Source organism: Miniopterus schreibersii (genome assembly GCF_964146895.1).
Source record: "Miniopterus schreibersii genome assembly, chromosome: 1".
Lineage (NCBI taxonomy): Eukaryota > Metazoa > Chordata > Mammalia > Chiroptera > Miniopteridae > Miniopterus > Miniopterus schreibersii.
In genome coordinates, this window is record NC_138101.1 from 8,465,023 (window position 1) to 8,492,721 (window position 27,699).

At 37.1% G+C, this 27,699-nt stretch overlaps 1 protein-coding gene across 5 annotated transcripts; it reads left to right on the top strand.

The window, feature by feature from the left end:
- The first annotated feature begins 1,270 nt into the window (after positions 1-1,270).
- Positions 1,271-27,189, top strand: NCAPG (non-SMC condensin I complex subunit G). 5 transcript variants are annotated; one of them, XM_081119213.1, is made up of 22 exons: positions 1,277-1,485; positions 2,407-2,607; positions 3,282-3,510; positions 4,820-4,965; positions 5,253-5,337; positions 7,224-7,416; positions 7,890-8,039; positions 10,221-10,361; positions 11,129-11,252; positions 12,376-12,465; positions 12,784-12,963; positions 16,529-16,639; positions 18,946-19,065; positions 20,671-20,898; positions 21,906-22,087; positions 22,355-22,529; positions 23,020-23,181; positions 23,409-23,544; positions 23,927-24,010; positions 25,537-25,606; positions 26,504-26,644; positions 26,751-27,189. In XM_081119213.1, the coding sequence occupies exons 1-21, from the start codon at positions 1,375-1,377 to the stop codon at positions 26,625-26,627; spliced, it is 3,042 nt and encodes a 1,013-aa protein (XP_080975339.1). In that variant the 5' UTR covers positions 1,277-1,374; the 3' UTR covers positions 26,628-26,644; positions 26,751-27,189. The 5 variants fall into 5 exon arrangements, with proteins under 5 accessions (XP_080975341.1, XP_080975339.1, XP_080975338.1 ...); XM_081119212.1 differs by having other exon boundaries at positions 1,281-1,485; positions 23,924-24,010; positions 26,751-26,822; XM_081119211.1 differs by having other exon boundaries at positions 1,281-1,485; positions 23,924-24,010; positions 26,724-26,792.
- Positions 27,190-27,699: the final 510 nt, after the last annotated feature.

Genomic DNA, 27,699 nt, shown 5'->3' on the forward strand with positions numbered 1-27,699 from the left:
GGAACAGGAAGAGAATGGATGAATAAATTATGGCATATTCATGCAATAGATACTACAGCAACCCGTGCCTCAGTTTCCTCATCTTTAAAGGAGACAGAAGTTACTTCACAGGGGTCGTTTGCAAAGATTCCAGGAAGTAACGTGCTCACACCAGTGTCTGGCACGTAAGGGTCCACAGATGTAAGTTGCTATTAGGAAAAGACCAATACGAATAAACCTCAAAAGCAATGACTGAAAAAAGGAAACCGCATATCTGACCATTCATACTAGAACGCGAAAACAACACAGTATACTTTTTCAGAGATGCACTCAAATATTGTTAATACACACAAATGAACAGTGAATTCAGAAAGCCCGTTACTGCTGGGGAGGCACGGGGACGCGACAGGAACAGCACCCACGGGCGGCTCTGGCACCTATGTCTTTGGGCGGCTGTGGGTGCTGAGATGCTCATTGCCGTCTGACCTAACCCCGTTTTTAAAAAAAGTTTAAAGGCTCAGGTCCCGCTCGAAGGCACTCCAAGTTTATATCTCAACCACTCCCCGGAACGCTGCCATTGTCTGCTCTCCTGTGAGGACATGTCCTAAGGCGCCGCGGAAAGCTGGGCCTCGGAAGCTGGCACACCCAGGACGAGCTGCGCCCACGTTGAACAGCCTCTCCTCGCGGCGGGCCCCCGCCCGCCTCCCCGCCGCAGGCCGTCCGCCACCGGGGGCCCAGGGCTCAGAAAGCCGGCGGCCCGCGTCCATCAGGCCACCTCGGAACGGCCCCCCGGCCGCGGCTCCCTTCTCAGCAGAAGCCGGCGGGGCCCGGCCCTCGGTACCCGCTCCTTCCTTCCCTTCCCGACGGACGGCCAAACAGCCCCTCCTCCCGGGCTCCCCCGCTCCCCTCCGGTCGGAGCAGGAATATTCCCCCCGCAGACTCCCTGCTCTCACCCATGGAGAATCCTCCTCCTCTCTCTCCTCACGCCCTGCGCACGGCCGCCTGAGGCCTAACGCCGCTCCGTCGGGACACTCGCAGCGCCGCTCCGCTCGCCCTCGCCAGCCGGCACCACTTCCGGGCGAGCCCACGCCCCCTCCTCTGAGAAATGCCACTTCCCACCCGAAAACGGCTGGATGAGCCCTAAGCGCATGCGCCCCAACGCAGAGTTTGAGGTGGGTGGAGCTCTCTCTTCCCGCTCTCGCCGCCGGGCGCCTGCTCAGCAGTCTCGCGATATTTCCTTCTCCCGCGGGAGTTATTTAAACGCTCTGGCGGCAACCACGCCCTCCGCGGCGCGCGCTGGGGAGTCGCAGTGGACTCGGGGAATTTGGTTTGAGGTCCCACGGTCCCGCTGCGGCCGAGCTCCCGCAGGGCGAGTCCCCGCCGGGTCGCGCCATCATGGGGGCAGAGAAGAGGCTGCTGCCCATTAAGGAGGCCTTCCAGCTGGCGCAGCAGCCGCACCAGAACCAGGCGAAGCTGGTGGTGGCGCTGAGCCGCACCTACCGCACGGTAAGCGCGCCCGACCCCGAGGGCCCTGGCCGCCGCTGTCCCTCGCCCTCCCGTGACCCTCCGGACTCAGCGCACCGCGCCTCCAACCTCCTGCAAAGCCTCCGGTCGTGGCTGCGTGCGGGACGTCGCCGGGCGGAACCCCCGTCCCCGGCGGAACCCCCGTCCCCGGCGGCCTCGGCGCGGGCCGTTGTGCTCCGTAGGCGGTGAGGTGGGAGAGAAACGCGGGCTCCGAGGCCACCGGCCGCAGGCGCTGGGCCTCAGGGTGGGTGCCCACTGCTGTGGCCCAGGGGTGGTTGTCCCTCAGGTCACCGCCGACGCCAGTCACCCTGTGCTAACCTCTCCCCGCGGCTAAATGGAATCAGATCCCCAAATAGCAAATTAGTTGTTAGGATCTGGCTCTTCCTGTTCATGTAAATACTGTTTGTTTTGAGCGGAGCCGTGAGAAGAAGGGGACAGTGAATTCTGGGAAAATAAACTATTGGGGGGGGTTGAAGAAAAAGTCAATGTAATAGGCCTTGAAGATATGAAATAGGTGTGGAAGTTATATCAAAAGGAAGTTTCTGTGCAACACTAAGACTACGTATAAAATATTAAAGCCGCTGTTAATCTTGGGTTCGTGAAGCAAGTTTTTACAAAACTGGTACCAAGGCATATTGAGGATTTAGGGATATTGGGGGCAAAAAGCAATCCTTTCATTGTCAAAATGCACGATTAAGGTTTCTCCCTGGCAGAAGTCAATTTCTCTGGAGAGAAACTCGTGCAAATTTATTTCCCTTTTGATGGTTTGGGTAATTCAGAGTTTACTAAGTAGTGACTTCAGTGTGTCTGGGTTACGGCTCAGGCTTTCCGCAGCCGTAGGGTAAAGCTGGGGAAATAGGGTTGTATCAGCGCAGCTTGCGAAGGGTTTCTTTTGTCTTTCAGACGGAAGATAAAGTAAGTTTTCACGAGGAGTTCGTTCATCACCTTAAGTATGCGATGGTGGTGTATAAACGCGAGCCCGTCGTGGAGAGGGTGATCGAGTTCGCAGCGAAGTTTGTTACCTCGTTTCACCAGTCAGATGTGGAAGATGATGAAGAGGAAGACACAGGCCTTTTAAATTACTTGTGTACTTTCCTATTAAAGGTATTATGAAAACCAGCACTTTGGGGAAGTAATCGTAGAAAATTTTGTTATATGAAACGGGCCGTGGGAGTTTGTATTTTTTAGAGACTTGAAATATCTGGTCAATGAGAAAATGCCTGTGAACGAGTCTGCTTTTTGTAGGAAATATTAGAACTCTTGTTAGATGAAAAGTTAAAAGATAACTTTTTAATTTTATTTTATTGGGGTGACACTGGTTAAAAATATACAGGTTTCAGGTGCACAATTCTACAACACATCCTGCGTACTCTGTATTGTGGGTGTTCACCACCCCAAGTCAAGTCTCTGTCCATCACCCTTTCTCCCCCATACCCTGTAACAGGTCGACTTCTAAAATAACACCAGCGTTAAATTTTTATTGACCCCTCTAAAGCTCTTCTCCCATACATTTGTTTTAAATGAGTTCTCTATTTTAGCAGTAAAGGAAGAGTTCCTGCAAAGAGGAATATACTCTTGTAATTAAGCAAATACTTCAGACTGTATATTTTGAGAATTTATATAATGTATTTTTAGGATGCATGTGAATCAAGGTAGCATAGTTTTTCTGCAAGAATGAATTACTGTTGTAATTTCTTGAATTCTAAATGTACAGAATTCAATGATATGTGATTATTTACTAATGATATGTGACTAAATTTTGATTGTTTCCATTTCAGTCTCATGAAGCAAACAGCAATGCAGTTAGATTTAGAGTGTGCCAGCTCATAAACAAGCTCTTGGGAAACATGCCAGAAAATGCTCAGATTGATGATGATTTGTTTGATAAGATTAATGAAGCCATGCTTATTAGATTGAAAGATAAAATTCCAAATGTGAGGTTACAGGCAGTTCTGGCTCTTTCACGACTTCAGGATCCCAAAGATGATGAATGCCCAGTGGCTAATGGTATGTGTAGTTACAAAAATCCTTTTTCAGTTTTGTTGACTTTTAAGTTACCAATAGATGAATTTTTTATTTAGAACTATGTATATGTGAAGGTATATACATATGTATATATATGATTAAAAAAAACAAACCCAAGGAGATACAATCCAACTTAAAAAATAGAGCATCATTAGTAACTTTGGAAGCTAACTTATAGCCCCACCCCAGTTACATCACTCTCAGAGATAATGATTATCCTGAATTTTGGATTTATTCTCCTGTCTTTTTGTTTAAACAATTAACTAGATGTGTGTCTCTAAATAATGTTAAGCTTTGCCTCTAATTTTGTATGCTCTGTGTGTTATACTATATTTTTCTGTGTTCTCAACATTATTTTTAATTCTAACATTCACCCATGTTGATCTGTTTATTTACTATTTTATAGAATTCTGTAGTATGAACATAAAACAGCTTATTATTTCTAATACTGATGGACCTTCTAGTTGTCTTCAGTTATTTTGCTTTTGAAAAACTGTTGTTTCTATGAACTTACACATGGTTTCTAGTGGACAGGTTAGAGTTTTTCTAGGGTATATATGTGCACTCAGCTTTACTAGTTAGATACAAGTGTTTTTTAGAAAGTTTACCAGTTAATATTCACAATAAAAGTGCATAGAAGTCTTTAGTGATCCATATTCTTTTTAATGTTTGGTATTGTCAGATTTAAAATTCTTTGCTTATTTGGATGTATGATGTATGCCATTGTTATGTATCTTTTTGGGTATTTAGCAGCCAATATTATTTCTTCTATTATATGAGGCCTGTTAATGTGTTCTACCCATTTTTCTGTTGGTTCATCTTACTGATTTATTGGAATTCCTTATACTGCAAAGAAATCCTTAGGTTATGTGAAGAGTAGTTCTCTCGCTACTTTAGATGACTTATTTCTTTTTAGAACTCATTAAAAATCAGAATAGTAACGAGCCCTAAATAAAACCATATCAGTTTAAAAGTAAACTGCTTGCTATATTAGACATTCTTTTAAATCTTGAAGAGTAGCAGAGACATAATCTTAATGACGAATTTTCCATAATTTTTACGGCTATTTATTTTAGCTTTCATGCGCAGTCCATTGAGTAATTTCCCATTCTGTCCTTGTTAATGGAAGTTGGCAGAAGAAAATCTTCAGCTAGAATTAAATATGTAAGACTAGAAAGTGATATTTTTATCACTTTAAAGATACTATTAAATATCAAAATGTGTGCTATCTTATGATTATGGTTAAAGAAATATTTCTTTAATATACTAAAATATACTGTTCTATATTTAGCATATGCTACTTTGATTGAAAATGATTCAAATCCAGAAGTTAGGCGGGCAGTGCTGTCATGTATTGTACCATCAGCAAAGACTTTGTCAAAAATTGTAGGACGCACCAAGGACGTGAAAGAGGCTGTCAGAAAGCTGGCTTATCAGGTAAATAAGTTCAATATTTTGTGTAGGCATATCCTTAGAAGACAAAAAACCATATTCTTGAAATACTTTTGAAAAATATTTGGCAAATAATAATGATTTCTTTAATTGAGATTTTCACGCTTAGAGAGTATAGGTACTTTAAGTAGAATTTTATTGCATTAAATGGGTTACCAGATATTTTTTGTTTTTGAAGGGTAATTTTCTTAAATGAAGGAGTTATTGCTAGTTATGAAATGTGTAAACGATGTTGAGTTTAATGACCATCTTTTTAATATTATCTCTTTAAGGTTTTAGGTGAAAAGGTTCATATGAGAGCAATGTCCATTGCTCAGAGAGTAATGCTCCTTCAACAAGGTCTTAATGACAGATCAGGTAAGTTAGACATCTTCATATAAAACTTAAGTAGATTTTGAGTTCAGACTTAAGATTTAGGAAACAGGTGTCCTAAATTAAGTCAGGTAAGCCTATTTCCACAGCCTGTAGAAATTCATCTCCGTGTATTGTATAGAAAACATTTTTTTTTTCTTTTTTAATTTTTATTTTTGTTTAGAATATTACAGATGCCCCTTTTTCTCTCCAATAACCCATTCCACCCCGTCCCATCCCCCTCCCTAGTCCCTCTTCCCACCATTGTCTGTGTCCTTGGGTTGTGCATATATGCATATAGATTCTTTGGTTACTCTCTCCCCCTCCACCCACCCACCCTCCTCCATCCCTCTGACATTCGTCCGTCTCATCTATGCTTCCATGTCATTGAATCTATTCTGTTCATTAGTTTATTAAGTTCTTGAGATTCCACGTATAAGCGAGATCATGTGATGTTTGTCTTTCGCTGCCTGGCTTATTTCACTTAGCATAATTTTCTCCAGATCCATCCATATTGTCCCAAAGGGTACGAGATTCTTCTTCTTTGCAGCTGCATAGTATTCCATGGTGTAAATGTCCCACAGCTTTTTTATCCACTCGTCTACTGATGGGCACTTGGGCTGTTTCCAGATCTTAGCTATTGTAAACTGTGCTGCTGTGACCATCGGGGTACATATATTTTTTCTGATTAATGTAGAAAACATTTCTTAAGGTTAAAGATCTTAATACCTTGAAGGAGCAGAGTTAGTTTCAATTTTCCTGTGTTTTACAGATGGAGAAACTATAGCTTAAGGCTATAGAGCTAATTTATATCAGAAATAGGGCATGATCTCTTTTTTTTTTTTAAATATATCTTTATTGATTTCAGATAGAGGAAAGGAGAGGGAGAGAGAGAGATAGAAACATCAACGATGAGAGAGTCATTGATTGAGCCCACAACCCAGGCATGTGTTCTGACCAGGAATCGAACCCTAATCGCCTGGATCCTAGGTCGACGCTCAACCAATGAGCCATGCCTGGCTGGGCATCTTTTTCAACTCTCTCTCCTTTATTAAAATGCTATCTTGCCCTGGCCTGGTGACTCAGTTGGTTGGAGCATTGGCCTGTACACAAAACTGATTGCTGTTCTAATGTAGTCAGGGCACATACTTAGGTTGTGGGATTGGTCCTGAGCCAGGGCTCCTAAAAAATCATCAGGTGAGGATTAAAAACATGCTATCTATCCCCTTTGTGTATATCTGGATATGAATGAGTTCAATGCATTGTAAACAACAGTCAGGAATGGCCATACTAGTATCATTTTCTTTGTTTTTTGGTTTTTGTTTCTTCCTGTTAAAACTAGAGAATCTGTTTACAGGGCGATGAGGAATGATCTAGTTTAAATTTCCAATCTGTATGAGAAGGCTAAGATGGCTTAATTTTGCTGAGGTTGAAAACATTTATTGTCACAGGATTAATGATTAGGATGCCTTTAAAAATTAAGAATAGGTTTGTTCAGTGGTGTATGTTCGTGTGATTCACTACTGCAGATAGCATCGTGTGGAACAGATGAAGTCAGTCAGCAAGTGAACTAATATGTGTTATGTAGTCCAGATTAAGACCTGAAGCCTGCTGAGCCCAGGGGAGAAGGAATGCAAGGCTGTGGTAGTGGTTGTGTATCTGGTTCTGACCTTCATTTCTATTCGGAAGTGAGCATCAGTGATTTCTGCAATATGTTGTACTTCTATTTTTTTGTTAGTATGCTTTGTTCTGTCTCTTAGTTTCATTACATTTTTATTGTAAATATCAACCTCATGTTAACACTGATCTGGTAAATGAATTAAAACAGACAAAATACAGGAAATGGGAGCTAGAGGGAGCCTTGCTCACCTATGTTTCATATGATTTAACAGAGGCTGTCAAACAAGCAACGCAGAAGCATCTTCTCCAGGGCTGGCTGCGTTTTGCTGAAGGAAATGTATTAGAGTTACTTCATCGGTTGGATGTGGAAAATTCTTCTGAAGTGGCAGTCTCTGTTCTCAATGCCTTATTTTCAGTGACTCCTCTTAATGAACTGGCAGAAATCTGTAAACATAACGATAACAGGTATATAAAGTATTCATTATTTGAAATGTAATACTGATGAACTTCTGTAATGAATATTAGTCCCCTCCCCTCATTACTTCAGATTGATTGTATCAATACTTTTTATCTATCCCTCTTATTTTTTTTTGTTTTGTTCTAGTGGATGTCAATTTTTTCCCTTGTGTAAGAACTCACTACTTTATCATAGACTACTTTAGCTGCATTTTTAATTTTTTATTTTGTTACTTTGATTTTTGCATTAACCTACTATGGAAAGTCCAACAACATGCGTCCCTATAGTATGTTTGCTTATTTGATTTTTTTTTTGGTCTAAATATTTTCATTCTTTTTTTGTGGATAACTTAATGACTTCACAGTTTAAAAGGGGAGTGATTATAAATCACTTGCTTCTTAATCCCATTTTTCTATGCAGTTCAAATTTTTAACTGGATATTAAAATCATGCTTTCTCTGTTTTCTCTCCTTTAAATGAAGGAAATTGATTCCAATGGAAACATTAACTCCTGAAAATGCTTTGTATTGGCGTGCCCTCTGTGAATATTTGAAGTCAAAAGGAGATGAAGGTGAAGAATTTTTAGAGCAGATTTTGCCAGAGCCCGTGATATATGCAGAGTATTTACTGAGGTAAAATGTTTTCCTTTGGTTTGGAATGTACTTGTATTGCTCTCTGTGTCAGACCCCCACCAACCCCCTCCCTCAGGGACAGGTTGACTGGGAATAAGTCAGAACCACTTTTGGGGGGTGGGGGACAGATAACGATAAATAAGTATACGCAGTGAGTGTTTCTGAAGAAAGTAAAAATATGTTTAGGGACATTTCCTGAAAACTTCAGATGTGTTCTGTACATTTCTCCATGTAGTGATGATGATGTGTTACTCTGAAATGGGTTAGCAAGCTTTCTATGTGCCAGACAGTAAATATGTGAGAGTCGTAGTGACTCAGTTTGCTGTGAGTGCAGAAGCAGCCAAGGACAAGATGTAGTGAAAGTTTGACTATTTTTCAATAAGACTTTTATGGACGCTAAAATTTGAATTTTGTATAATTTTCACATGCATATATTTATACATGTTTATATATTCACATACATATTTTAAACTACTATTTAAGAATGTAAAAATATTAGCTTGCAAGCTATAGAAAAACAAGCAGTCAGCTTTATTTGATGCATGGGCCATAGTTTTCAACGGACAGGGTAGATGTTTGTTCCCAGTTCTAGTATTAATTATAACTGTTACTATTTGGCTTTTTGTTTTAAGAATCTTTTCAAAATGTACTTTTTTCTTAAATTATTTGAATTACTCTAATTTTTACTTATTTCACTTTAAAGTTATACCAGTAAAACATTAATTCATTCTTGTCAAAATTCCATTACAGATGTATGTAGAATAAAAGTGTGGCATTTCCTCTTTTATCTCCTAATTCCTCAATCTCATTGATTTCCTTGGAGTTAACAACCAAACAATTTGGGGTGTATACTTTCAAACTTTTCTCTACATTTATATACATGTATGCTAAATGCAGAAATACTTTAAAAAAATATAGCACACTATACATAATTGGTTTTTTTTTAACTACTGGTGTCCGAGACCATTATATGTTCTATGTACATTATATGTACATATAAATATATCACAGTCCTAACAACAGCATATCATTCCATAGTGTGGTGGTATCATTGAATTACTCTGTTGGACATTTTATATGTTTACAGTTTTCACTGATGTTACAAACTTCCTTTCACTAGCCACAAACTTCCTTGTATATTTTTATGTCTGTTTGGGATTTTGTGGGGTTGATTTCCAGAAGTGGAATTGATTTTTGTTGACATTCTTAAAATGACATTTTTAATCTGGATTGTTGTTTTTCATATTCCAACCTAAAGGCACCTAGTTGTTTAAGCACTTTCAAAAGAGAGCGCTTCTGTGGGCTACTGGATATTTTCTAGGTGAGGGCTGTAAAAGGCTCTAATGTGGCCAGTGATAGTGAGACTAACTACAAGTGTAGTTGGCGGTTCTGTTCAGTAGCACCTGCACTAACATAAGAACAATACAGAGCTGAGTGGGCCCCCAAGCAAGGGTAATGCAAATTCATGAAGCTGTCTGTATTTTCCTGACTTTTAAAAAGGTCATTGTATTCATGGATCACTTGTGTCATTACTATTATTACTACTGTTTTACTTAATTAAATTAATTAATTTTTAATTAAATTTATTGGGGTGGCAATGATTAATATGAACATAGAGGTTTCAGGTGTGAGTTTCTGTGTTACAAGATCTGTATATTGCTGTGTGCTCACCACCCAAAGTCATTCTTTTAAACAAAATAATGGTTAATTAGGAATGATGAAGACTAATTCTTTATGAAATTGGATTTTGGAGAAGGGATTCAGAACTTTATAATTGAGAATACTAGTGACATATACCTGAAACAAATATCAAATAATATTGAATATCAACTGTAATAGAAAAATAAGAAAATTAAAAATAAGAGAATACTAGTCACATTGAAATAATTAGTTATCAGTTTGAGAGAAACAAATATGTACCTCTTGAAAATTTCCCATAGGAAATTTGAATTCAATGAAAATACATTTTTCAAATTCTTTTGATTCAAGTCAGTAAGTTTGTTAGTAAAACAGTTCATGACAATAGCACTGAATTTACTCTGTAAACCAAATTAGTATCACTTGGTATAAACATCCATATATTTGGAGTAATGTGAACTGAAAAAAGACCCTTTTCTGACCTAATGGGGAGCTGTTTAATGTTTCTTAACACATTCTACCTTTTATTAATTCTTCTTTTAGTTATATTCAGAGCATTCCAGTTGTTGATGATGGACACAGAAATGATTTTTCCTACATTGGACATTTGATGACAAAAGAGTTCATAGGTCAGCAATTGATTCTAATTATCAAGTCTTTGGATACCAGTGAGGAAGGAGGAAGGTATGTCTGAGAGCTAACCCTCGTTCTGATTTGCTCTTAATCCTCTATTGAAATACAGTCTTGTTACAATATAATTAAATATACCGAGTGGGCAAAAGCAGGTTTACAGTTGTTTGTGTGGAAAAGAATACAATAATTAGTAAAAATGCAAGAGTAAACTGTTTTGTGTACTCACAGCGGTAAACCTACTTTGCCCACCCCTGTATTTAACCTAGCTCTCTGACATGTTATAAAAAGTATTTTCTTTTCTCTTCTATGTGTAATATACAAAAGGAAACATACTCTTTCCCTTCCTCCATTTTCCTCTGTGTGTGTGTGTATGAAAACATAAAATATATGCGATCTTTTTTTCCATGAGGATTCTTTCTTTTTATTTATTGTTTTCTTATTTTTTTATTTTATTTTATGAGGTCGTCATTCAATTTATTTAAAATAAATCAATGAAATTGGATGTTTATGCTTAAAAATCTATTTGTCTTCATGACAGAGAGGGCTAGTAATACTCTCTAAAAGATTTCATTCACTTCTGGGATTTTACCATTCATTATGTTGATTTATATGAGATTGTAAGGTCATTTATAAAAATTCTTTTTTTTGCAGAACATGAATTTTTGACCTAAAATCTCTACATATACTTTTGTACGTATGGTGATAAACATAAAAAAGAACTGAAACATGTGATTTAAGTCTGTAGAGGAGGTGAAATGTTAGAGATAAAATGTGTTTCTGCTGTCATATTTAAATTAAATAGTTCTTTTTGAACGCAGGAAACGATTGCTGGCTATTTTACAGGAGATTCTTACTCTCCCCACAACCCCAATGTCCCTAATTTCTTTTCTTGTTGAGAGACTGCTCCACATCATTACAGATGATAATAAGAGAACACAAATTGTAAGTAATTATCTTCATTGTTGATAGAGATAAGAGGTTTTGGTCAATGACAGAATTGTCTTTTTTTCAGTACTTTTGCTTGGTCTTTACCTTTTGTTTTAATTTGTCTATCAAATTTTTAAACTTAAAACCAGATCTCTCTTTCACAAACACACACACATTTAAGAAAATATCTCCTCCTCTTAGCATACTTACATTGTGTTGTATCAATTTGAAATGGAGCAGGTTAGGGAAGAGGTGACATTGGGCATTGGTCACTAGAGTGTTCAAGAGCTGGCTCAAGTTACACATACCTCTGACACTTTCTGGTTTTGTGATTTTAAGCAAGTTATTTAATTTAGGTTTTTTACTTGTCTGCAAAATATGAATAACAATAATGAAATAATGTTCATGAATTGCTTTATAAATACAGAAATAAATGTTACATAATATTACTGTTGCTAAGTTTTATTTCCTCTGGGGTAGCTAAAAAAGACAGACCTGCATCATTGCTTTTCATAAAATCATAAGTTAATTCACAGGTTGTCTTTTCCAACCCCTCCTTATATATACAGATTTATACATAAATCCCTTCTGCAACATTTCCAGTTAGTGGTTATCCAGTGTCTGCTTAAGTATCCTCATTTGGAATGCAGCCTTTTCCTGAATCTGCCAACTCTAGTGGCTCTGAAAGGAAAGTCTTTAGTTATGCTGTCATTATTTATGCATTATATAGTCAAAGAAACAATAAAATAATATTCTGCTTTTTATATTTAGCTCCCATGGAGCTGAACAAGGGAAGGAGTTGAAGATTTTAGGCAGAGAATTTTAGTTTCATGGTACCTAAGATTAGACAGTATTCATTTTTTCTGTTTCTGAAGCAGTATGTGAGAACTTATCTTCAATGTCTATGTACCTTTTATCTTCCCATAATCTTAGAGTTTTTAGTCAAATGTATTGTTTGGTCATTTTTTTCTAAAATTGTCTAGCAAATAGAATGTATTCCATTTTTACTTATATATTTTGCTCTATTTTTCAAGAGATTGTGGATACTAATTGGAATTTTTTGTAGCAGTTTGATGTCATTTTCTGAAATAGAACATATATGAAATCATGTACTCTGAATTATAACTTTACTTACCAGGTTACAGAAATTATCTCAGAGATTCGGGCACCCATTGTTACTGTTGGTGTTGAAATTGACCCAGCTGATGCAAGAAAGAAAGAACTCAAGGTAAATCTCTTCTGAATGAAAGAAATACTTGAATATAATGTAGTTCTTCAAGTCTTTTATTCCCTTTTGCTGTACATTTTCAGGGTTGTTCTCACAAGGTCAAATGATTGATTATTAAACTATAAGAGTATCTAAAATGTTCCCAGATTATGTCAGCCTAAAAGATTTGCAGGTCTCTGTTTTAGGAAGACAACTTTGCATATGTCTGACTGATTAACTTATGGGACATTTAGATGTTAGAGTGTACTCTTTAGTTTGCTACAGATTTTCATATTAATAGGTTTTGTTTGATATTTACACAATTTATATCTTTCCTAGATGGCTGAAATAAAAGTTAAACTTATTGAGGCAAAAGAAGCTTTGCAAAATTGCATTACTTTACAGGATTTTAATCGAGCATCAGAATTAAAAGAAGAAATAAAAGCATTAGAAGATGCCAGAGTAAGCCTGTTGAAAGAAACAGAGCAGCTTGAAATTAAAGAAGTCCATGTAGAGAAGGTATACTTTATACTAAATTTCAGCTGGTATTTATCTCAACTACACCTTGTTTTCTTAACTCAGAAATCTGCCAGAATATATTCACTTTGGAGGAATTTTTAACAGTTCCATGAATTAATATAAAAATAATTTTTCCTACTCCTGTTCCTTTCTGTTTTGGACTTTGAAAGGACTTAATTAATTATTGTAACTGGGGCTTTATTTGCTCCCTTAGTGCTAATCACTGGAATCTAAAGTCTTCTGCCCTGGCCAGTGTGGCTCAGTTGGTTGGAGTGTCTTCCTGTACACCAAAGGTCGCGAGTTTGATTTCTAGTTGGGGCACTTAGGGGAAGCAACCAATTGATGTTTCACTCTCACATCGATGTTTCTCTCTCCCTCTCCCCTCTCCCTCTTCCTCTCCGTCTTCCTCTCTCTTTCTCTCTTTCTCCTTTCCTCTCTCTCAATAAAAGCACATCCTCCAGTGAGGATTTTAAAAAGGCTTTATTTGCTGAGGAAACGGTCACCTTCTGGTTGGTGTTTATTTGTCTTGAATGGTTCAGAAAAGGAAAATGCACCATTTATTTGTCTTTTCCTTATTTGTGGAAGACTAATGACCTTTCTGTTGCTAGGGAAAGAATTTCAGTGGTAACCATACTAGTATACACATATATTTTAAAGCTCAATTACAGTCATGTATCACATAATGGGGATAAATTCTGAGGAATGTGGTGTTTGGTGTGTTATTTAAAACTTTATTTTTATTGTTGACAAGATTACGATGTCCCCATTTCCCCCTTTGCCCATGCCCACTCCCACCCAGCCCCTTGCCCCATTTCCTCTGGCCATCACCACACTATTGTCTGTGCCTATGGGTTATGCATATATGTTCTTTGGCTAATCCCTTCACCTTTTTTGTCATTGTGGAATATCATAGGGTTCACTTACACAAGCCTAGGTGGTAAAGCCTACTACATACACACCTAGGCTGTACTATATAGCCTATGGCTTCTAGGCTACAAACCTGTACAGCATGTTACTGTACTGAATACTGTAGGCAATTGTAACACAATGGTAAGTATTTGTGTATCTAAACATAGAAAAGGTACAGTAAACATATGGTATACAAGATAAAGTGTATGTGTGAGTGTGACTGTGTGCACGCTTGCACATTTTGGGGGCAGGGGAAGGGCTGTGGAGGGAGGTTCCGTCTGAGGGAGAGTGCACCTCAGGTGGGGGAGAAGGGAATGAAGAAAGGAGGGCAGATATCAAAAGAGACAGATAAAACGTGAAAGAAGAAATAATAAAAGGGTGAGGGGAGGAGAGAGCAAGCAACAGAGTGAGAATGAGAGCAGAGAGAAACAGGACTGGGAGGGAAAGAGATAAAGAGAAATGGAAGGAAGGGAAGGGAGTTGGTGCACAGGAGTGTGTGTGCGGCATGTGTGCCTGTGTGTCCAGGCAGGGGCTCCCCTCCCCAGCCTTCTCCCCACCTTTCCTTGTCTGTTCCTGGCCCATACACTGGCCAACCATTATGTGGCACATGACTGTACTGTTATTTTCAGAAAAAGCTAAGTAGCTTTGTTATTTTCAATGAAATAGTAAACATATATCTAGTAACATTTAAAGCTAAGTTTCAGCAGTCTTTTTAAAACACAGTTGTATTATTATTATTTTTTTTAATTCTCACCCAAGGATATGTTTTCATTAATTTTAGAGAGAGAGAAACATCGATGTGAGAAACATTGATCGGTTGCCTCCAGGAAGTGCCTCGACCAGGATTGAATCTGCAGCCTAGGTATGTGCCCTGTCCAGGAATGGAACCCGCAACTTTTTGGTGTACAGGATGATGCTCCAATCAATTAAGGCACCCGGCCAGGGCAAAACTTAGATGTATTTGATAAACGAGTCTTACTTTAACATAACATAGAGTGCTCTCAGTTGCTGTATGATTTGCTGTTAAGTTAATCTGGGAGGTCATTTTGTATCTTACCTTTGTGGTAAACGTCATTTATTATTGTATAGTTTGGGAAGTGCTGATTAGTGTATTCATACAGAGAATGCTATATAGGGGGAGTTTATTATACAAAAGTGTTCTGTAAGTTATATTACATCCCTGAGCACTTTAGCTGTAGACATCCCCACTCTTACCACCCCACTTTCCCAATGAGGATGCTCAATTTTATTTTCATAGCAGGTAGCTTATTTCTTTTGTTTGACAAAGTCTGTGGATCATTATAGGCTCTTAAATTTGAGGAGAAAATTAAAAGTGAAAATATATTGCAAACTGAAAATGATATAAACTGCAGGTCTGAATTAGAAAAATATTAACAGAGGTAGTCTGCCATGATATCATCTGTTTAACTTGAGTTGCTTGACGATTTGTTCACTTTTCCTGTTTAAGGGTTATAAATCTATTAGTACAATTACAGCATAGCATAATAAATGCTATGGTCAGGGAAGTACAGGGGTTTTACGTATAGTACAGGGGTTTTCCACTCTTACCTGTTTATCCTGGTTGGGTGTTGGGGGCTTCCTCAGAGGAAGAATTGCTTTAACTTATGATTTGAATAAAAATGGTAATATAAGCAGGATGCTTTTTCTGTGGTAGTACTGCTTCATCCACTCACAAGTATGAATATATTACCTTATGATGTTGGTACTGTTGTTCTCATTTTATAGAGTACAAGTAACTTGTTAGCCCAAAGTCACTCAGGTAGTAAATGGTGGAGGCAGAATTCAAACCCAGGCAAGTGGCTTTAGCTTTCTGCTTTTAGTGCAGTCTGTATTATCTCATCGCAATGAATTATTAAGGGAATGTTGCAGGCAGATGGAACTACATGTGAGAAGGCTCACAAGTTACAGAGTCTGTTGTGTTAAAAAAAACTTCAGGTCTACATAACTAGAGAATTGAGGGGGAGAGTTAAGAGAAATCTGGGGGAAAATTAACGGCCAGGCCATGTAATGTCTTGTATAAGCAATATTTAATTTGTGCTACCCAAAGATCATGGTCAACCACCAAAGGGTTTTAAGTGGCAGGATGGATGAGATTTATGTCTTAGATCATTGTTATTCAGAAATGGATTTCAGTGTGTAAAAACCTAGGCAGGCACACACACCAGTTAGGAGACTGTTACAGTAATGTGGGCTTGACATGGTTGCAGTCTCAACAAGATAATGATGGTGGATATAGGAAGTATTTAGGAATTAGTAACGGAGAAGGGTGAGTCAAGAATGTATGCTAGTGTTTTGCTTTGGAGAACTGGGTAGATGACAGTGATACTTATGGAGATAGCACAGGAGGAGGAAGGATTTGGGTAATGATGAGTTCTCTTTTCAACATTTTGAGTTTGAGAAATCTGTGGAGCTATATATAAGAGTAAATGTCTGACAACAGTTTATATACATGAATCTGAAACTCAGAATAGCTGGGCTAGCTCACAGATGGTAAATGAAGTTGTGTGACTGCATAAGATTGCCCAGGGTGTGTCAGCAGAGGCAATATTCCTTAGACAAAGCCCAGAGAAAGCAACCGTTTAAGGGATGGGCAGAAGATATTCTTACTAATGTTCAATACTTTGTTTCATTTTAGAATGATGCTGAGACACTACAGAAGTGTCTCATTTTGTGTTATGAACTGTTAAAACAGATCTCCACTTCAGCAGGGATAAGTGCAACTATGAATGGCATCATTGACTCTTTGGTATGTTGGTGGCCTTTGAAATTTTATTCTCATGCACTCCTTCCTCATTTTATAAGTAAAATGTTCCTTGGGGTTCAAAAGAATGAAAAGATGGCCATTTTAAATATCTGATAAATATAAATGGTAAAAAAAATTACAGTGGCTACAATCATACTGTGAGGATTAAATTAAGATAATGCATGTAAAAGATGTGGTATATAGTTGTTCCTTTAAAAATTTTGAAAAAAATAATTTATGCTGGAAAGAAATGCAGAATATTTTCATTCTTTGAATGGTAAGAGGAAATAATAGGAATATTTAAGTGCTGGAATCTTGCTCAATAGTAAGAGTATGAAAAGATACATTATGAACCCTGTGAAAGGAGTTAATTACTATATATTTAAAAGACTTTTCACTAAAGTAACCCTTCATAGTTAATCTCCATTTTACTGAATTTAGGGATATAAACACTGCAAGACTCTAGAACAGCATTGTGATAGAAATATAATGCAAACCACATGTGACTTTAAATTTTCTAGTAGCCACATTTAAAAAATAAAGAAACAGGTAAAATTAATTTTAATATTTTTAATCTGATATACCCAAAATATTATAACTTCATCACTTACTTAATATTAAAACTATTGTGATATTTTAAATTCTGTTCTTCATACTAAGTCTAAAAGCACATCTCAGTCTATACTAGAGACATTTCAAGTGTTCAGCAGTCATATGTGGTGGTGGCTACAGTATCAGACAGTGCAGCTGTAGAGCATTCTGTTTCAGTTGTGTACTCAGCGAAAGCAAATTTCGAATGTATTTTAAGCTCTTCCAGGATTCTCCCTAAGTTGTTTTCACTTGGGATTAGTAAAAAACAGTCAATGAATGGGATCTAAAATTTAGATTTCTAGGTTGTCATGAGTTTCTTAATTCAGTAAATAAGAGCAGTTATTATTTACAGCAGTTTAGAGCTTTTGATTAAAACTAGGCTCTGTTAAACCATTAGAATTTATTTTTAGTTTTAGTGAAGCAGATACCCTCAGTGAAAACTTATGCTTTTAAAGTTGTACTGGCATACTTCATGTCTAGTCCTATTGCAGGAGATGGGTAAATTATGGTATATGTAACTATACAATTGAAGTAGTAAATATGAAAACTGTATATATGTGGGAAAATATACACAATGTTGAAGGAAGAAAGAACACAAAATTGAATGGTCATAATGGTGTTAATTATATAAAAACTAGAAACTGTGTAAAGATTGAAAGAGACTGTAGAGGGATGTAACTGAGTAAGATATTTAGATACAGGAGTTAGAATATTTTTATGAAATTACTATTCTTTACATAAAAATAATAAATGAATTGAGCAGATTTTTATTGAACATCCCCTATATACTAAATACTGGGGATAGAGTATATGTGGTTTACAAAACACACATAGACTGTTCTCATGCGTCTTTGGTCAGGTGAGGGAAACATCAGTCAAAGCGGCAGCTTATGCTGTTGGTAATTGCTCTGAATAAGGTGTGTGTGATCATATGTGACTCTACAATAGTGCAGTTTGACGTGTTCATGGAAGGTGGCTTTGGTCTGATATTTGAGTAGACATTAACTATGAAGGAGGAGGGCAGAATGTTTTAGACCTGCTCTCCAATACAGTAACCACCAGCCACATGTGGCTATTAAAAACTAGTCCAAAACAGATGTGCTCTAAGTATAAAAATACATTGGGTTTTGAAGACTTAGTACAAACAACAGGCTATAAATTATCTTCATTTTTAAATGTTGATTACATGATTTATGATAATATTTGGGCTTTATTGGCTAAAATAAAATACACTAAGATTAGTTTCACCTGTTTTTACTTTAGTGTGGCTATTAGAAAATTAAAAATGACACTTGGCCTGCATTCTATTTCTATTGGATGGCACTGAGTGAAGGGCATCACAGTCAGACCAGTTGAATAAGCACAGAGCAGGGGATAGTGTAGTAATATAAGATGATACTGGGAAAGAGTGCACAGTGAGAAATTTTATATGGTAAGGAGTTTTATCTTTGTCCTATGAGCATTGGGAAGCCATTGAGAAAGTTTTAGCAGTTGGAAGGGGAGGTGCCTCATAATCAGACTGTTTCACTCTGGCTATATTCTTCTGTTTTAGCAATTTAATATTTAACTTTTCAACTGAAAATTGACTTCTTTGAGTTAATAGACAATATGGAAATGTAGATATACAAAATCATACACAAATTATTTTGACCATGTTTTTAATATACTATTGTAAATTTCTTGTCCTGGTAAAAATTATACTTTCTAATTCATTTTAGATTCTTCCTGGCATAATAAGTGTTCATCCTGTAGTAAGAAATCTGGCTGTTTTATGCTTGGGATGCTGTGGCCTACAGAATCAGAATTTTGCAAGTAAACACTTTGTATTACTCTTACAGGTAGGATTTATCTTGTGACAGAATCTTGATTGTTTTTCTTAAAATACTCAGAATCTCTGGCCATATGCTAGTACTCTACCTTACTGAAGGTAATGATTATGGATGACTTCTAAAGACTCAATTTTTATCTTTTGATTTTTCTGATTTAAATACCTCTGTAGAAAAGGAGTGAAATGTCAGTTAAGGATTTTTAAAATTAATCATACAGTAAATATTTATTGAGTGCATATTATATGCCCAGCATTATTCTAGGCTTAGAAAAAAATAAGATAGGAGCTTACATTTTAGAAGAGAAAACACAATGAAAAATAAACATTGTATATAGTATAGTAGGCATCAGTGATTCTGCTAGTAATTCTAAAGGAAGTCTAGTTTAGTATTGTGAAATGTCTTGGCTTTTAGGTGCCTAGGAAATAAAATCCTACATTTTCAAAGAGGTTTTGCTAAGAAATTAGAACAGAAAATTCTCTACTTCAGTTTCCTGTCTTTCTATAAGTTTGGGGTGTTGAAGTACTAGATTGACCCTGATCATTACTTTTCTTTTATAATTTAAAAAAAATTAGATTTATTGAGTTGAGGTGACATTGGTTAATAAAATTATGTAGGTTTCAAGTGTACATTCTGTGATACATCATCTGAATATTTCATTGTGTGCCCACCACCTGAACTGAGATGTTCTGTCACCATATATTTGACCCCATTTACCCTGTACAACCCCCCTCCCCTTCCTTCCCTCTGGTAACCACCATACTGTTGTGTGTGTGTGAGTTTTTGTTTGTTTTTCTTGTTTGTTCATTTGTTGCTTTCAGTTTTATATCTCACATGAGTGAATTCATATGATTCCTGATTTTTTCTATGTGACTTATTTCGCTTAAGCATGATATTCTCAAGATCCATCCATGCTGTTGCAAATCGCAGTATTTCTTCTCTTCTTATGGCTGAGTAGTATGCTGTTGTATATATGTACCACATCTTTATTCAGTTGTCTATTGAAGGACACTTCGGTTGTTTCCATGTCTTGGCCACCATAAATAATGCTGCAGTGAACAAAGAGGTACATGTATCACTCACCAAAACTTAAGTGCATTAAAGATGATAGTAAATCTCTTTATAATAGAAATATTCAGCTCTATATTTTCATGGTTTTGAGATTTGGTCTGTAGGAATTGAGTTTTCTTATCAGGATAGACTCATACAAATTGCTAGGCTTTCTAGAAATCCCCCTTTTATAAAGGAGTCCTGTTCAGTTCATTGAAAGCTGAATTTTTTGTTAATGAAATCTGAATTGAGCTAATAAGAAAATCATAGTTAAACATTATTTTTTTAATAAAAGGAACAAATAATATAATTCAGCTGGACACAAAGTTCCAGACTTTTTTTGACTGAAGGTGAACTTTTTCTGAAGGAAATATAGCTAAATGTTATGGTACAAATAAATAAAAATAATTCTAAAAAAATGGAAACTTTAATTGGTTTTGAAAAATGTTTTATTAGGCTTGATGCTATTATGAAATTGGACTAAAAATAAGATACTTGTTAATTTTATGTAGCATAACAATTGAAAGTTTAGTGAATTCACTTTTGTTGGGGGATATTTCAATTTAGGTTTTGCAAATTGATGATGTGACAATAAAAATGAGTGCTTTAAAGGCAATCTTTGACCAACTGATGACATTTGGGATTGAACCATTTACAACTCAAAAAGCAAAAGCTGTTCGAAACGAAGGTGCGGAAATAAACACCAATGAGGAGGAAGAGTCAGAAGAAGCTGGAGAAGTGACCGGCACAGCCAAGAATGTTCTGAAACTCCTCTCCGATTTCTTAGACAGTGAGGTAGGAAATGATCACAGCCCTGTTACTCTGAAATGTCATTTTCAGCATGTACCTTTATGTTCTGTATATCTATAGTTTTTAGGCTGAAGTTTAAACTTGGCCAACATTTAAAAATTTTGCCTTTTGATTGTCATAATTAAATTCCACCTTTACTTCTAGCATACCTAGTTTCTTGCTATTGGATTGCTTGTGCTGAGAATTGAAGTGTAAACAAGAATGAAATGACTGGAGGGGCTTGCTATCATTTTTTCATCTTTTCCCCTGTCTTTGTGATTTGTGACTTAAAACATTTTTCCCCCAAGAGTTTTAAGAAATAAATTTTACATTGGGTTGGTGGAAGGTCTAAGATAGGGTATGGGGTTGCATCTTTTTTCTTAAGGAACTCTTGAACTGTGTTTCCTAGCATATAGATACATTTAATTGTCAATTTTACCTCAGTAAAAAAATTGTGACATGAGCTAACAATTGTAATTCAGCAGTGTATTGGCATCACCATATTCACAGTGTAGTGTGGGCGCCACCCCTAACTGTTAAAGACATTTTCATTACCCCAAAAGGAAAGGTACCCAGTAAGCAGCTGCTGTCTTCCCTCCCACCAGACCCAGACAGCCACTAGTCTGCATTGTCTCTACAGCTTTAACTATCTAGATATGTCATATAAGTGGAGTCATATACAGTATGTGGCTTTCGTCTGCTTTCTTTCACTTAGCTTTCTTTGAGGACCATCCATGTTGTAGCTTGTATCAGTACTTTATTTCTTATAGCAGAACACCATTCCATTTTACATACATACTGCCATGTGCTTAGCTGTTCAAATCCATTGAAAGATGTTTGGGCTGTTTCCACCTTTTGGCTACTGAGATTAGATAGTTCTGCCTTTAACAAATTCATAATAACAGGAATGATTTGGGGGTAGTTCATATAAAAATATTTTAGAGGCTACATTTTAAGGCTTAAAAAGGAAATATAAGTAAAAAATTTCCTTTAATGAAAGTTGTTTTTATTAGGTGTCTGAACTCAGGACAGGAGCTGCAGAAGGACTGGCCAAGCTGATGTTCTCTGGGCTCCTGGTCAGCAGCAGGATTCTCTCCCGCCTCATCTTGCTGTGGTACAATCCTGTGACGGAAGACGACGTTCGACTTCGACATTGCCTGGGCGTGTTCTTCCCCATGTTTGCTTATGCAAGCAGGTATTTATTTAGTCATGTCAGTGCGTCAACATCTGCTTTCGAGGTAAATTCACACCCCAGGAGTCATACCTACAGTGTTGTTCGTTTGTTCTTGTTCTTCAGTGGTAAGTGATGGAGTGAGAAGGTCTTACCTAGATTTTATCTCCCCGAATTACTTGGTTCCTCCCCACGTGAAAATGTACTGTCTTGATGGGGTGAACTTTATACATATTTTTGAGAATCCTGCTTTTTCTCTGCCAGTATACTTTTCTAATTGTGTTTCAATAGGACCAACCAGGAATGCTTTGAGGAGGCCTTTTTCCCCGCCCTGCGAACACTGGCCAATGCCCCTGCATCCTCTCCTCTAGCCGAGGTAGACATCTCCAACGTTGCCGAGTTACTTGTAGACTTGACAAGACCAAGTGCATTACATCCTCAGGCCAAGAATTCCCAAGATTACCAGGTGGGTGGAGGAAGAAGTTGACTGTCCTGAAGCCTGAACACCCCAGGTGATCCCACAGGAAGTTCCGTAACGGGGGTAGTCCTTCGAGTTACCCAGAATTGAGACCAAGCTGTGCCTTTATAGCCATGTACCTACCAGTCACTGAATGTGGCCTTTCCTGGGGAGGAGGTACGTCCTTGGGCAGGGCCCACTGTCTTCAGCTTGAGTCAGCTCTGCACCTGGGAACCTTTAGCCTCCAAAATGTTTGGTCTCATAGTAGGTGGAAGATAAAGGCTCAGTGTAAAAAGGGGGCGGTCTGCCCTGAACCACAGCGTCCACTACAAGAACTTAAGAAGGGGAACTCATTTGGGAGGAACATGTTAAATTTGGTTTTAGACATTGTGCATTTGGGATGATGGCAAGATAATTAGTTGGAAGTGTTTGTTAGATGTGTAGGACTGTATTGTCATACCATTTTCTATTTACAACCGTTTTTCTCTTAATTTTCTAGGCCTTAACAGTTCATGACAATTTGGCTATAAAAATTTGCAATGAGATCTTAACGTGTCCATGTTCACCAGAAATTCGTGTCTATACAAAAGCCTTGAGTTCTTTAGAACTCAGTACCAATCTTGCTAAAGATCTCTTGGTTCTGTTGAATGAGATTCTGGAGGTAAAGTCCTTTCTAATTACTCTTATTTATGTATATATTTTTATCAAAGTAGAGTTTACATTGTTGTATTAAGTTATACGTTAGCATTCTGTGACTTTGTTCATTTGAAGTAAATATTTCCTTCATAAATTTAATAGAATGCTAGAATGTTTTAAAACAACTTGATATCAGCATATAGCTTTTTTAAAAGATTAGAAAATGTATTTAAAAAATGTTTTCTATTATAGCAAGTAAAAGATAGGATATGTCTGAGAGCTTTGGAGAAAATCAAGAGTCAGTTACAAAAAGGAAATAAAGACGGTGGTGACCAAGCTGCAGCAGCGCAGGATGCCGCCGGCATGACGACCGTTTGTGAAAATGAGGGTGAGAGCACACTAACCTGAGTATCTGGGAGGTTGTCCTTTTCATTTTCACTGAGACGCTTTTTCTCTCCTATAACATGGGATGGGTTTCAGAAATTAAACGGAAATGTTTCTAATTAATCCCCCTGGGGAAGCCTGTAACTGCTAAGTGTTTGTTCTGCTCTTACAGGTTTTTGGTGTACATTTCTCAGCACGTGACCAGGAGTTTTGTTTGCTTACTTGCCAGTATTCACCTTTTTTGGAAAACTGATTTATGATAGATTTTCAGTAGCTGCTAATAATTGGATGGTGGTCATTTCTGTTTTATGAAAAATTGACTTAGACCATTTAAAATATTCCATGAGGCTATTTTTTACTGACAATGTTGTTATTTCCTTTAATAGAAAAGAATAAAGAAGTATATATAACTCCTCCCAAGGTAAAAGCAACCCGAGCATCAAAATCCACTCAGCGGAAGACTGACAGAGGTAGTGCACAGATTGACTAGTTTTGTAATAAAACGTTTCAATTTTGTTTTCCAATGAACTACTGGGCAAGTTTCCTTATCTGTTTCCTTAGGGATAAATGTCTTAGGTATTCTTTATTTTTTTAATTCTTTCAGCTGATAATTAGGTTTTGCTTTGTTATCTAAAAGATTATATCAATGTTGCTGCAAGTGCTTTTGTTTGAAATATGATACAGATCATATTGCAAAGGATTATTTGGATTAAATTGATTTTTATTAGCAAATGATCGGTGATGATTTTATATTATCAGTTATTTGTGTTCTCTCCTTTATATTGTTAAGCACTTTGTCCCTTTTATCTATCTGCCTAGTATTTTTCTGGGCTTCCATTTTCCCTTTTCCCATTTCATGTTTCCCCAACATAATTTATTTCCCAAGCGATAGCCAACAATAGGGGACTTGTTGGAATAATTAAATGTTGACTATTAGGGGATCACTTGGGGAAAAAATCTGTAATTCAAGATTTTTTTATTGTTTATTTTCTTATTACAAAAAAGCAGTGCATGCTTATTACAGAAAATTGGCAAACACATCCAAGCATACCAATATAAAGAACACTATAATACCACCCTTGAACCAACCACTATCTTAATCCTTGAAAAATGTTTTTTGAGGCCTTTTTCTATGCAGATTTAATATTTTTCTAAATGGAGTCTAGGTGTAATATTGTTTTGTAGCCAGTCAGTTAATTCAGTGCTAATTGCTGGGTGTACCAAATTAGTCCCATATTGTTGGATATTTTCTTGGGGATAATTACATTATAAGTTTAAAAGGAAATACGTAAGGTTTTGGGGAGGGAATACAAGTCTCACATGAATAAGTAGGGCTTACAAATTTCAACCAAATGATCATACTGAACCACCTGGTTTTGATAAGATTGCTTTTAGTTGGATACTATCTCATTGGACCACCACCTCTAATTTTTTTTTTGATAGTTCAAACTTTTTTATGTATTGTTATCATAAATGAGGAGCATCCCAGGCCAAACTTTGTCTTAACCTTGTAAATTTTTGCAACTCCCAGCGTATCAAGACAATTTTTATACTGTAATATGTTTTAGAACACATATTTGAATTAGCTTATATATGTTTGGATATTTTAGGACCTGTTTATGGGCTTAACCTACCTACCTTTCTACTTTAATTTTCATTAGCTTCTCCATGTTTTGTACTATAGCCATAATAGAGGCATTTCCTTATATAGTATGTTTTTTACATGCTGCTCTCTTCTAATTACGTTTAACTGAAATTTGCCTCCTTAAAACATAATTTTCATATTTTCCCTTTTATCGGAGCTTACAGAAGAAATTAGTAAATTTTTAATCTTGCTTAAGTTCCTTTCCTCTGCGGTGTTGATAATTGATAATCCTAGGTGGCTGGGAACTTAGGAGGAAATGTGTTAAAGAGGGAAAATAAAGGATTTAGGTAGCCCACAAATAGATTAAAAACAATAAGCCACTGATAATCTTGATAATGAACTGTCTTTAAGGACGGCGAAAAGTGACAGCTTCAGCCAGGATGAGCAGGAGACGACAGACTTCTGGGACTGACTTGGAAAGGTATGTCATGCGTGTGTAGGGTATGTTGAATAGAAAAAATTTTAGTGTGCTTCTGTGACAGAGAAACTCAATATATAATAAGATAATCAGTGAAAACTGTAAATAGCTATGTCTTGGATTCCATTATCAAGAGCATTTGACTTCCTGTGGCTTGCTTTTCCTATTGGTTGGCATGGCCTTGACTACTAGGTAATCAGCTTTAATGTGCTTTTTCAGTTTCTATTTCCAGTTCTTCTAATTACATGGTCATGTGTATAGGACTCCTCTAATCTTGAATTAGCAACCCTTGAGATTTAGGTTTGGGTTCTCGACTTGTACAATGATAGAACACTTCTGTCTATAATTTGGATATAGTGGTATAGTGTTTATATTTGGTTTCTGCCAGTCAGCCACTGTTGGAAGCTGAAAGTTGTTGCTGCCTTGCATTCATTTATTCACTGGAAAAACTGTATATTTTCAGCCCGTAACTTAATGATTAAATTTTGACTAAATTTAAAAATCTTTTGGGGAAACATGCTATTTAGAGTGTTTTAAGGAATTTATTTCCTAAGTGGAGATTTTCTTCCATTTCTTGTATTCTCCAAAAAAACTCTTTTGGGCAGTTGTTATGGTCCCTGTTTAATGACAGCCTTCATTACAAAAGTTTGTGTTTGTTTTTTCCTTCTGTATAACACCAGGTTCCACATAGATATAAAAAGAACTGAGCTAGGTTTTCCATGATTTCAGTTTGCTGGATAGCCAGCCAGTGTGTTTTGGTTTAGTTTTAAGCTTAGTGGAATCAGGATATCAATTACACATTGATAGAATGGGAGTCAGAAACAAAAAACATTTTATTTATAAATAAACTGTGGCTTTAAAGCTTGTATTTAAATTGGTGTATTTTCAACATCTATTTAGTGATCATGAAGTTCCAGAGCCAGAATCAGAAATGAAGGTGAGATTACCAAGAAGAGCCAAAACAGCAGCACTAGCAAAAAGTAAACGTAACTTGGAGCAACTTCTCAATGAAGAAATGAATTAGGAGGCGAGATGATGGAGGTGGGGTCCTTTTTCAAATGCCCTTTAAAATTATTTTTAGTTCTTTGTTTTAATAAACTTACCCTCGTGTCAACATTAGAAAAATTTTTGCCTGATGTCTTCTAAGACGTTCTGCTGTGTGATTCCACGACGTTGGCCTGTACTGGAGCATCAGGACAATGTCTGTCAATGTGCGCCACAAACCACCTGCATCGGCCACAGTGATTTCACCAGAATCTAAAGTGGGCCCAGGAACCTGCTTCTTAGGCTTTCCAGAGAATGCATATGAACTCTCATGTTTAAGAAAACGGCATTGTGGGCAACTGTCACTAGCTAGTAGTTTGCCTTTGAGAAGCTTGATTTAGGTGGGGCAGATCGGACATAAGTGAACACAGTTACAGAGCCACACCTCAAGGGCAGATGAAGTACCACAAACTCGCTAGAAATGAGCCCACTCCCAGGGAGGACTAGTATAATGAACCAGAGTACCCAGCAGCCAAGTTCAGCAGTTCTCATTTTGATTTTGTTTTGTGTTTCTTACAATAAAAACATTTTTGATAATGCTACCTGAATGGGTAATTTCTCTTCCTAAAATATTTGCATATGAGAGCCCTAGTTTGCTTGTTTGTGATGCTGTTTCCTGGGTGGGGAGATGTTCACATGTACATATTAATCCTGGACTTGCTTTCTGTGTTTTTTGGCGTAATAAAATATTTACTGTGGATAAGAAATACTAGTGGGAAAGGAATGTGACGGGAAGTTCTCTATATACTAATTTGCGGACACTATTTCTGCATTGTCAACTTCACTTATCTTCTGAAATTGGCACTTGCCTGACTATTGAAACATGTACTGTATGAAACCAGTCCCCTTCTGCAACATCCAGCAAAACACTTTTTCTTATCCGTCTGATAATTGCCTTTTCTCTTTATTTTTCAGAATAGAAATGCCCTAACTTTGGATCTGTTTTAATTGTGCTTTATTTACCAGAGGCCATTTATTTAAAGTGATGTTCTAAGATGGACCTAAAGTCAAGATTGTGCTTTTCAGAACCAAATTGCTATATTACATACATA